General features: G+C 40.8%; 1 protein-coding gene across 5 annotated transcripts in view; it reads right to left on the bottom strand.

The window, feature by feature from the left end:
• Positions 1 to 5,603: 5,603 nt before the first annotated feature.
• Positions 5,604 to 12,472, bottom strand: part of gpam (glycerol-3-phosphate acyltransferase, mitochondrial) — a 179,494-nt gene continuing 172,625 nt past the window's right edge. For 4 of the 5 annotated variants that reach the window (XM_063072075.1, XM_063072079.1, XM_063072076.1 and 1 more), the window contains 2 exons: positions 10,936 to 10,994; positions 5,604 to 10,443 (listed from right to left, as the gene is read on the bottom strand). In XM_063072075.1, the coding sequence (XP_062928145.1) occupies positions 10,330 to 10,443; positions 10,936 to 10,994 (173 nt within the window). In that variant the 3' untranslated portion in view covers positions 5,604 to 10,329. The remainder of the gene's footprint in view (positions 10,444 to 10,935; positions 10,995 to 12,472) is intronic. The other variant, XM_063072078.1, reaches the window with a different exon arrangement.

Below are 12,472 nucleotides of genomic sequence, written 5' to 3'. Positions count from 1 at the left end.
ATTGGCAGGTATGATATTATGAGCCATCACTGAGATGTGGCTAAAGGGTGCATGTCTCTGGGAGCTGAACTTCCAAGGATATACGGTGTATCGGAAGGATAGGAAGGTAGGCAGAGGGGGTGGCGTGGCTTTGTTGGTAAGAAATGTTATCAAATCATTAGTAAGAGGTGACATAGGATCAGAAGGTGCACAATCTTTATGGGTTGAGCTAAGAAATCACAGGGGTAAATAGACCCTGATGGCAGTTATTTACAGGCCTCCAAACAGCTGCAGTGATGTGGACTACAAATTACAACAGGAAATAGAAAAGGCTTGTCAGAAGGGCAGTGTTATTATAATTGTGGGGATTTTAACATGAGAGTGAATTGGGAAAATCAGGTCAGCACTGGATCTCAAGAGAGGGAATTTGTAGAATGTCTGCGAGATGGCTTTTTAGAACAGCTTGTTGTTGAGCCCACTAGGGGATCGGCTGTACTGGATTGGGTATTGTGTAATGAACCGGAGGTGATTAGAGAGATTGAAGTGAAGGAACCCTTAGGAGGCAATGATCATAATATGATTGAGTTCACTGTGAAATTTGAAAATGAGAAGCCGAAATCCGATGTGTCGGTATTTCAGTGGAGTAAAGGAAACTATAGTGGCATGAGAGAGGAACTGGCCAAAGTTAACTGGAAAGGGACACTGGCGGGAAAGACAGCAGAGCAGCAGTGGCTGGAGTTTATGCGAGAAGTGAGGAAGGTGCAAGGCAGGTATATTACAAAAAAGATGAAATTTTCGAATGGAAAAAGGATGCAACCGTGGCTGACAAGAGAAGTCGAAGCCAAAGTTAAAGCAAAGGAGAGGGCATACAATGAAGCAAAAATTAGTGGGAAGACAGAGGATTGGAAAGTTTTTAAAAGCTTACAAAAGGAAACTAAAAAGGTCATTAATATGGAAAAGATGAACTATGAAAGGAAGCTAGCAAATAATATCAAAGAGGATACTAAAAGCTTTTTCAAGTATATAAAGAGTAAAAGACAGGTGAGAGTAGATATAGGACCGATAGAAAATGCTGCTGGAGAAATTGAAATGGGAGATAAAGAGATGGCAGAGGAACTGAATGAGTATTTTGCATTAGTTTTCATTGAGGAAGACATCAGCAGTATACCGGACACTCAAGGGTGGCAGGGAAGAGAAGTGTGCGCAGTCACAATTATGACGGAGAAAGTACTCAGAAAGCTGAATAGTCTAAAGGTAGATAAATCTCCCGGAGCAGATGGAATGCATCCTCGTGTTCTGAAGGAAGTAGCTGTGGAGATTGCGGAGGCATTAGTGATGATCTTTCAAAAGTCGATAGATTCTGGCATAGTTCCGGAGGACTGGAAGATTGCAAATGTCATTCCACTATTTAAGAAGGGGGCAAGGAAGCAAAAATGAAGTTATAGACCTGTTAGCTTGACATTGGTGGTTGGGAAGTTGGTGGAGTCAATTGTCAAAGATGAGGTTACGGACTACCTGGAGGCATATGACAAGATAGACAGAACTCAACATGGTTTCCTTAAAGGAAAACCCTGCCTGACAAACCTATTACAATTTTTTGAGGAAATTACAAGTAGGCTAGACAAGGGAGATGCAAGGGAGTTGTATATTTGGATTTTCAGAAGGCCTTTGACAAGGTGCCACACAGGAGGCTACTTAACAAGATAAGAGCCCATGGAATTACAGGAAAGTTACATACATGGATAGAGCATTGGCTGATTGGCAGGAAACAGAGAGTGGGAATAAAGGGATCCTATTCTGATTGGCTGCCAGTTACCAGTGGTGTTCCACAGGGGTCCGTGTTGGGGCCGCTTCTTTTTACGTTGTACATCAACGATTTGGATTATGGAATAGATGGCTTTGTGGCTAAGTTTGCTGATGATACGAAGATAGGTGGAGGGGCCGGTTGTGCTGAGGAAACAGAGAGTCTGCAGAGAGACTTGGATAGATTGGAAGAATGGACAAGGAAGTGGCAAATGAAATACAATGTTGGAAAGTGTATGGTTATGCACTTTGGCAGAAGAAATAAATGGGCAGACTATTATTTAAATGGGGAGAGAATTCAAAGTTCTGAGATGCAATGGGACTTGGGAGTCCTCGTACAGGATACCCTTAAGGTTAACCTCCAGGTTGAATAGGTGGTGAAGGCGGCGAATGCAATGTTGGCATTCATTTCTAGAGGAATAGAGTATAGGAGCAGGGATGTGATGTTGAGGATCTATAAGACGCTGGTGAGAACTCACTTGGAGTACTGTGGGCAGTTTTGGTCTCCTTATTTAAGAAAGGATGTGCTGACGTTGGAGAGGGTACAGAGAAGATTCACTAGAATGATTCCAGGAATGAGAGGGTTAACATATGAGGAACGTTTGTCCGCTCTTGGACTGTGTTCCTTGCAGTTCAGAAGAATGAGGGGGGACCTCACAGAAACATTTCGAAGTTGAAGGCATGGACAGAGTAGATGTGGCAAAGTTGTTTCCCATGATGGGGGAGTCTAGTACGAGAGGGCATGACTTAAGGATTGAAAGACGCCCAATCAGAACAGAGTTGCGAAGAAATTTTTTTAGCCAGCGGCTGGTGAATCTATGGAATTTGTTGCCACGGGCAGCAGTGGAGGCCAAGTCATTGAGTGTATTTAAGGCAGAGATTGATAGGTATCTGAGTAGTCAGGGCATCAAATGTTATGGTGAGAAGGCGGGGGAGTGGGACTAAATGGGAGAACGGAAGAGCTCATAATAAAATGGCAGAGCAGACTCGATGGGCCGAATGGCCGACTTTTGCTCCTTTGTCTTATGGTCTTATATAAGACCCTGGTCAGACCCCACTTGGAGTACTGCACTCAGTTCTGGTCACCTCACTACAGGAAGGATGTGGAAACTATAGAAAGGGTGCAGAGGAGATTTACGAGGATGGTGACTGCATTGGGGACCACGATTTATGAGAATAGGTTGAGTGAACTCAGCCTTTTCTCCTTGGAGCGGCAGAGTATGAGAGGTGTATAAGATGATGAGAGGCATTGATCGTGTGGATAGCCAGAGGCTTTTTCCCAGGCTGAAATGGCTAACACGAGAGGGCACAGTTTTAAGGTGCTTGGAAGCAGGGACAGAGGAGATATCAGGGGTAATTTTTTTAATGCAGGGAGTAGTGAGTGAGTGGAATGGGCTGCTGGCAACGGTGGTGGAGGAAAATACGATAGGGTCTTTTAAGAGACTCCTGGATAGGTACATGGAGCTTAGAAAAATAGAGGGCTATGGGTAACCCTAGGTAATTTCTAAAGTAAGTAGACATTCAGCACAGCGTTGTGGGCTGAAGGGCCTGTATTGTGCTGTAGCTTTTCTATGTTTTATGTTCTACATCTACTGCAACTCCTTTGTCTATGCTGCTTGTAATTTCCTCAAAAAATTGCAGTAGGTTAGTCAGGCAGGATTTTCCTTTCCGGTAACCATGCTGGCTTTCCCAATCTTGTCATGTCCCTCCAGGTACTCCAGAATCTCATCCCTAACAATTGATTCCAACAGCTTCCCAACCACTGATGTCAGGCTAACAGGTCTATACTTTCCTTTATGCTGCCTCCCACCCTTCTTAATTAGCGGAGTAACATTTGCAATTTTCCATTCATCTAGGATAAGGCCAGAACCTATCGATTTTTGAAAGATCGTTATTAACTCCTCCACAATCTCTCCAGCTGCTTTCTTCAGAGCCCGAGGGTGCATTCCACCGGGTCCAGGAGATTTGTCCACCCTCAGACCATTAAGTTTCCTGAGCACCTTCTTAGTCGTAATTTTCACTGCACACTTCACTTCCCTGACACTCTTGAATGTCCAGTATACTGCAGATGTCTTCCACTGTGACGACTGATGCAAAATACACATTCAGTTTCTCTGCCATCTCTGTTTCTCTCATTACCTACAGCACAAAACAAGTCCGATTGGCTTACATTCCTAAGCTGAACATCACAACCCCCATCTTTAACAGTAACCCAAACACTACCACTAGAACACAATACTTCTAAAGAAACTATTAAATGTCCCCACTTACCACCCCGCCGCCAGCCTCTACATCCGGCACATAATTCTCCATAACTTCTGCCCTCCCCAGTGGGATCCCACCACTAAGCACATCTTTCTCTCCCCTCCACTTTCTGCTTTCAACAGGGATTGCTCCCTATGCAACTCCCTTGTTCATTCATCCCTCCTGACTGGCACTTATTCTGGCAAGTGAAACAAGTGCTACACCTCTTCCCTCACTACCATTCAGGACCCCAAACAGTCCTTCCAGGTGAGGCGACACTTCACCGGAGTCTGTTGGGGTCATTTACTGTATGCGGTGCTCCTGGTGTGCCCTCCTGTATATCGGTGAGATCAGACAGATTGGGAGACCATTTCACTGAGCACTTACACTACGCTCTGTCCACCAGAAAAAGCTGCATCTCCCAGTGGCCACCCATTTTAATTCCACTTTCCATTCAGCATGTCAGTCCATGGTCTCCTCCACTGTTGTGATGAGGCCACACTCAGGTTGGAGGAACCACACCTTATATTCTGTCTGGGTAGCCTCCAACCTGATGCATGAACATCAATTTCTCAAACTTCCAGTAACGCCCCCTCACCATTCTCATTTCCCTCTCTATCCTTATCTCAACTGCCCATCATCTCTCTCTGATGCTCCTCCCTCTTTTCTTTCTTCCATGGCCTTCTGTCCCCTCTAGATTCCCCCTTCTCCAGCCCTGTATCTCTTTCACCTATCAACTTCCTAAGCTTAAACACGAGGAATTCTGCAGATGCTGGAAATTCAAGCAACACACATCAAAGTTGCTGGTGAACACAGCAGACCAGGCAGCATCTCTAGGAAGAGGTACAGTCGACGTTTCGGGCCGAGACCCTTCGTCAGGACTAACTGAAGGGATGGTCTCAGTTAGTCCTGACGAAGGGTCTTGGCCCGAAACGTCAACTGTACTTCTTCCTAGAGATGCTGCCTGGCCTGCTGCGTTCACCAGCAACTTTGATGTGTGCTGCTTGAACTTCCCAACCTCTTCTTTACTCCTCCCCCCATTTGCAGTTTCACCTGGTGGTTCCCCCCCCCCACACACACACAGACAAACTTTCTTACTCTGACTCCTCATCTTTTTTTCCAGTCCTGATGAAGGGCCTCGGCCTGAATCGTTGACTGTGCTCATTTCCATAGATGCTGCCTGGTCTGTTGAGTTCCTCCAGCATTGCGTGTGTGTGTTACTTGGATTTCCAGTATCTGTCGATTTTCTCTTGTTTGGGAAATAAATTATCCCACAGCTTTAACAGTGAAATCTTAACCTGGGCTTTATATACAGATATGTCCACCAATGAAAAGAATCCTAAACATAACCCAAATCTTATCTAAAATATAATGAGATTGCTGGGTTATGACTTTTTTTAATACCATACCATTGTAAATGAACCCTTGTATTTATTTTTCCCATTTTAATTCAGCAGTCTCGGGAGAAAGAGCTAGGTGCCATGCAGTATACTCTCTTACACAGCAGACTGTTGCTGAGAACCAGAAACACAGGGTCTAATTCAGACCTATGGTAATAAATCACCAACCAAAACACTGAAAGCAATCCATCAATCTGTTTTATAAATGTTTATTTTATAAAGGTGACAAAACACTTTCCCTCAAACCAGATGTAGGATATTTGAGATCAATCTTCTGTAATTGCAATTCAAACACAAGTCAGAAAAGGAAAATAAATTTTAGTGCTTGCATATTTACTCATTCCTCTCTTCCCATTCCCACAACAAACACTATATACAGATAGACAACAGCTCAGAACCATACAGAGAAAAACAACAGTGCCCTCTTTGGCTCTATCTTGAGCAGGACACCGTTTGGACCACATTTCCAGCCATTCTCAAAACAACTGTCAAGGGAACAAACCGTTTTTGCTTTGTACATTTGGCTTTAGTGGTTAGTAACCTTCAAATTGCATCACATTAATAATTTAAATAGATAAATATTTTAATCACAAAGAATCAATCAACTATGCTTGTATAACAATTAATAACATAATTAAAAGGTGTAGGTCTGATAAATATATATTTTAGTCCTAAATAGCCTGGGAACTCCTGCAGACATATTGTGTTAGGCAACTATTCAGACTTACACTTGACTTTAGCAGTTATCAGCATTGGCAGCAAAAAAAGGCCAGCCATAGATTAAAAAACTTAAAACGACAGAATTAACATTTGATCTTAACATTTCACTTTGTATGTATCACCACCCTATCAGTATTGCAGCATTCCAGGACTGATCTAAATACTGGATCAGACTATCACCAGTTACCATCAGAAAGAAATCAGTAAACTCCACATTTAAACTTTTCCATCACCAAAAATAGAACAAGCATTTTGCTAAAGCAGTATGTAGGTGATTGACCAGTTAACGTAATATACAAGTATGTTTTGCCCTTGAAATCCACAACCATCCCAAAATCATTCAGAATGCAAACGATACTACTAACACATAATTACCCAAAGATTAATATACCTGCTATTCTTTACCTATTTTTTTCTTCATATAGTATGAAGTAAATCTAGTTAAAATTGTAGTAGTACAGTGAAATAGATTAGAAACCATAAAAATCGAAATGTATATGAGAACTCAGTAAAATGTATTCAGATAATTCCCTGGTGGCTCAGAAAGCACAGTGTGCTTGCTATAGTGTCAAGTGATTCAGGCTGCATAGGTCCTGGTTTTGAATTCCTGAAGGGTGCCGAGTTGAATTCCTGAAGAGTGCTGTGTTTTGTGTGTGTGTGTGTGTGTGTGTGTGTGTGTGTGTGTGTGTGTGCGCGCATGCACACACACACATGCACAGTTGCTATTATCAAGTAAAGACAGAACTGAGTTAAGCTGGGATAGTCAGTGTGGATGTGGAACATACTGAGCTGACGCTCATTATTAAACTAGATATTCACTTTAGGAAAATACTGGAAGACTGATGGAATTCATGTGACTGGAGTCTGGCAAGCTACAATTTTCAGAGAAAGATGGGAATTTGCTGGCAGGAAGGGGAGTGTTATTTCAGAATGTTTACTGACATTACCACACAATCAGTGACCCTGTAAAGTTTATTGATTGGTTGAAAGCTAACACAGATTTTTAAAAAGTGATGAGATCAATTCTAGGAGACCACTCATTGCCACAAAATGTAAAACATGGTGAAATAGATTCAGATATCACCAGTGCTTCGAAGAAACAAAGATCACACTGCACGGTTAAAAAGACAGTGAACTGTTGTTAATATTTGTGTTACATCCATGAGATTTATTTCCTGTATGGCTTTAATAATAGCTTAAGCTCTCTTTCTCATTTGGAAGCACCATATAATTAAGGCTTCTAGGAATCGAGGTGATTTCAGAGTCCTGAGCTCAGATCAGTGCAATTGTTGCAAGCTCATGCTTTCCAGGTCACCTAAACCCTCGCATAGTCACTTCTTTTACATTACGTTTCAGTTTGCACCATGCTTTAGAGAAATTCACTACACACATAAGCACAACATGCATAACCCAATTATTACACACAACAATTGTCCGTTGTTATGTATAACCCAATACTTCTAAGCTACACTACGTGTACAATTAAAATATCATACCACTAGAAAGAAAGCTTTTCCCTTTTTGTACCACAGTATTAGGTCAGAAATAGTTTAAAATTCTGAAACAAGTCAAAAGAAAAACAAAAATCATGACATAATGCAGATGGCTGAGAAAAAGCAGTTGTCAAAGAGAAAATACAAGATAACGTTTTTGTTTTTATTCTGTAATGTTTTTTTTAACTTCAAACCCTTTTCCAGACCAGAAATATATGAAACAACAACTCAATAACTTGCCACCACCAACCCCTGATATCCCTTAGAGCTCTGTAGCCCATGAGGCAGCAATCATTTACAAGCTCAGTAGTGATAGAACCAAAATATCATATCATGCAGCATGTAGCATTGTCTCTTCACAAAACATTAAATACGTATATCAGAAGTTGGATATTTAGATTTTGAAAAAAAAGGAACAAATGCATGTTAACATACAACACATAAGAGAACTCTTTGGTGTAACACAAAGATGATGACCAGTGATTTGAGTAGCTTTTCAAGTATAATATGAGATATTGATCATCACAACTTACAGTTTAATTTAAGCTCAAGTTTGCTTTAAACACACCTGAGGGAGAGGCTACAATGGAGACCTTGAATACATCATAATGAAACAATGTAATGCCCCCCTCAGTATTTAGAGATTTTACAATAACATGGGGAATTTCTTCTCAACATTAATAAATGATGCTGTAGGTCTTCATTTTTTTCAGTTTCTGAAATATTTGGTGGCACATCAGTGAGATTTACTGTTGTTTTATTAAAAAATTCAAGGTAGAAATGCTTATGGAAATGATTTTCTCTTACTAAAAGCACTTGACATTCCAAGTGTAAAATTTATAAATTACCAAGTCTCCCATTTTGCAAGAGAAAAATAAAATATTGTGGTTATAAATGTTATACCCATTAAAAGGGCTCACTCTTAGGGGTTTATGTGTGGAATTAGTGGGTGAAGAGCTGGCCTTAGCTCATCCTTTCTCTGAAAGATAAAGCAGTCAAAAATTACGATCTGTAGCACAAATTTTTCTTGTATCTTGTATCTTGCTACTGCACACTTCACAGGTACAAGGGCTGATCAATCATTGTCAGACAGATGTCCATCCAAAAACCATGCATCTCCACACATACAGTGAAACTATTTGATCACACAGTGTCTAATCTGTAAGCAGTGTTAGAAAGGTCAGTTTGGGTTCAACGCCCTTCATGGCTGGATTTGAATGTAGTGTTTCAATTGGAAACCTTACACAACTTATCATAGACCATCGCTTGCCACAAAATGAATATACTTTGCAAGGATTATCTTATTGCCAAGTCACAATGCCGATTGCAAACATATGATCTTCTTGCAAAGATATGGCTTTCTTTTTGATTGCTAAAGACACTGGTTAAACTTCTTATGTAACCCTAAGGCAATCAATAATTTAGGGCCCAGCACATACAAGGTATAGATTGAATAACTATTAACCCAATTTTAGCCATCAGTGCAAGACTGTGAGCATGGATCAGCAATTTTGACTTACGAATCAGGTCAAGAGAGGTGAGGATAGGAAAAGAAAGCAAAGGGAAAGACCTGTAGGCACGGAAAACCCAAGATTACTTCTACCTATCTCTTTGCAGCTGAGGCATATCAACTCACAGCTTTCTGCCATACCTGTTACATAATGTATTGGTTGACCAGATCAGCCAATCAGCTCTCCTACATTTAGGAATCATGAATGAAACTGGATGTTTGCTCGTTGGAGGGCTAAAAAAACGAGCAACTTGGGCTAACCAGTGGGGAGGGGAGGGTGTGTGAGATGAGCTCAGAGCCATGTTTGGTAACATATCTTTTGAAAGTAGTAACAATCCTCTAATCGCAATCATGAACTCCTTTTATAACAGGGGTTCCCAACCTTTTTTTTAATGCAATGGAACCTTATCCGTGGACCCCAGGTTGGGAACCCCTGTTCTACAGATTGTCACTTAGCAAATGATTAATTTTCAGATTGTGTGCAGTGCTAAGAGTTACAGAGCTCATAGCCAAGCATCTGGATACCCTCTTAATTGAAAACAACTATTCCATTTTGCAGGAGGATGGCACAAGCAAAAGAATTGTTTTCTGTAGATAATAATCCACAACCCAATGACACAGAATTCACAATATTCCATCAGTTAAGTTTTAGCACAGCAGAATTGCTTTTAACATAGAACTTTTGCACATCACAACAAACCTGTCTAGAGTACCAACCCTTGAGAATTTGATACACTTTCATTAACACTGAATTTGACACAATTCATGGCTAATGACCACAACCTGTTAGGAATAGAGGGGCCACTTCAAATCAAAGGGGCATCTATGACATAAGCACTACAGGTTTGATAAACTTCTGATGTTTCTAAATTAATCATAAATTCAGTGTCATCAACACGGCTGTGGTCGTAATGGCAATCATCTTTTCATGGTTTATGCTTCCACATGCCTGCATCAAGAGACACAGAAGATGACACTAAATGGAATGGTAAACCAGTTAAATTACTAAGAAGGAAAGCAGCCAAACCAAGTTAGGCATACACCTTTCACTAAAACAGTGAAATAAATCAGAAAATGCAGCAAGTATACATTTAAGTTTTTAAATGTCAAATAATCGATTCAAATGGGTTTATTAGTCCCAGTTCATGTCAATAAATTACCACAGCCCATTCAGCATTCTCTATAACATGGTAAAATTCAGAATGTACTCCAGCAGCTTTTGTCGATTGATGAGAGGTAGAAAAGCGCTGCTCAGTTCTAAAGTTGTGCTCCCTTTCTTCTGTGCTTTAAAAACCTGCAGAAGGAAAATTGCTACAATTTAAATAATTGTGATTTTTACACCAGCTTACAACTTGCAGTAATTATAGTATAATTCTCTTCTTGCAATTACATCCTGACAAATACTTCAGTACTATGCTTATAAAAAAAATTGGAACTCAGTAGGCCACACAGACCTTTGAGACTGATCCATCATTCAATGAGAACCTCAGTAAGATTTACTAGTCCAGTAGCTATTTTCAAGACTAATTTTCATAGAACTACAATTTGACAAGGTAGTTGTGAGGAGGACTGCACAGACAGTAGTGATAAAATTATTTTGCTAACTCCTAAGTAATGAATGTTAATGATTTGTCTAGCAGGCCAGTGGGAAGAACCCCAAGATTAATGTAACTAATATCAACTTTTTGATGGAGCACACCATTCCTGAAAGCTAATGGGTCATATTGTAATAGCAAAGCATAGTGGCTCAACGCAAATGGAAGACACCAAAGTAAATATTACTTACCCCAAGGTCCTTCAGAGTTTTCACTGCACTTTTTGCAAGACAGAAAGTTGCACTCTCCCCTAAGGAACAAAATAAATTATAGAAGGTCTATGATGATATTGCAAATGTTAAATTTGAAGACTGAGGCCCTTTTTAGTTGGGTTGACCATGGATATTGCATCCTAGCTATCTATGTGACATGAAAGCCAGGGCAGTATGATATGGAGAGCAAGCTGTTGCCCATCCAGAAGGCCCCCCCTCTCCACGCAGCTGATGAATCCAAAGGAACGACAGGGACCAGTAGTTTGGCATCAGTGGCGACACAGATGTTGTCAGTCAGCGTTGAACTCGACGTAGGACTGCCTTAAGGACTCCAGTTCGGATATTGCCTTTGGGGTTTACTGACGAAGCCTTCCCCATGAGCAGGCCAAGCCACAAGACAGTGGAGGCATAAGTTTTCCTTCTCCTAGATGAGCTGCCAACCACAGCTGATGAGCCCCATCTGTCTGAAATGACCCGTTTTAAGGCATCAGTAACTCAGCTTTGCCCCTTCTCCTGTCAGTAGAAACTGTTCTGCTGGGCTTAGTAGCTAAACCACATGTGAAGGCCAAGAAATGGACTTGGTTGTCAGAGGCTATTTGAGACACATGCTACTGGAAGCAATAGGTAGTGGGAGCCAATTCCCACTACCACCCATAGCTGACAATCTTAAGGGACCTAAATTTGAAGATACATTAATTTATAACTACTAGAATGAGACATCGCATGCTATTTTGGTAAGATCACAAATCTAAACACTGCTAAAAAAAAGTCTGAAGATGAACAGTTTAATTACTAATAGGTGAATGAAATTTGAAATGAGAACAGCTTTAGAACACGAGTGTGAATGTGCATGCAAGGGGATAGGAGGAAGATATGAAATAGTCACTTTTTCATAATACTTTTGATATTTCTAATATTTGAGGTGGGCCAAATGCTTTCAAACCCTTTAATATTTCCAAGTAGACTGCCCATTACTGAAGTAATTTGTACTATGGAATGCCAAGTGTGTTACTTCACTATCATACCTTGACAGGAATTTTATTTTGATGGGCAAACAAAAATCATGGAAAGAAAGATCTGAAACCCAGGGCCTGACAAGTTGTTTCCTACGGGAGGCAAGGACAGAAACTGTTGGGGCCCTAGCAGAGATATTTAAAACATCCTTAGTGCCAGGGGATAGCCAATGTTGTTCTGCTATTTAAAAAAGTCTCTAAACAGAATCAGGAAATTATAGGCTGGTGAGTCTGACATCAGTTGTGGGAGTTTTTGGAAGGTATTCTAAGGGACCGAAATATACAATGCCTGTAAAGAATATTCACCCCCTCTTGGAAGTTTTCATGTTTAGTGTTTTACTACATTGAATCACATTGGACTTAATTTAGAGCAAAAGACATAGGAGCAGAATTAGTTCATTCAGCCTATTGGGTCTGCTCCGCCATTTCATCAAGGCTGATCCCGTATCCCATTCAACCCCATACACCTGCTCTCTCACCATATCCCTTGATGTCCCATCCAA

Source organism: Mobula hypostoma, chromosome 19, assembly GCF_963921235.1.
Source record: "Mobula hypostoma chromosome 19, sMobHyp1.1, whole genome shotgun sequence".
Taxonomy (NCBI): Eukaryota; Metazoa; Chordata; class Chondrichthyes; order Myliobatiformes; family Myliobatidae; genus Mobula; species Mobula hypostoma.
The sequence above is the reverse complement of the archived record's forward strand: the minus strand, read 5'-3'. Positions and strand labels throughout refer to the sequence as shown.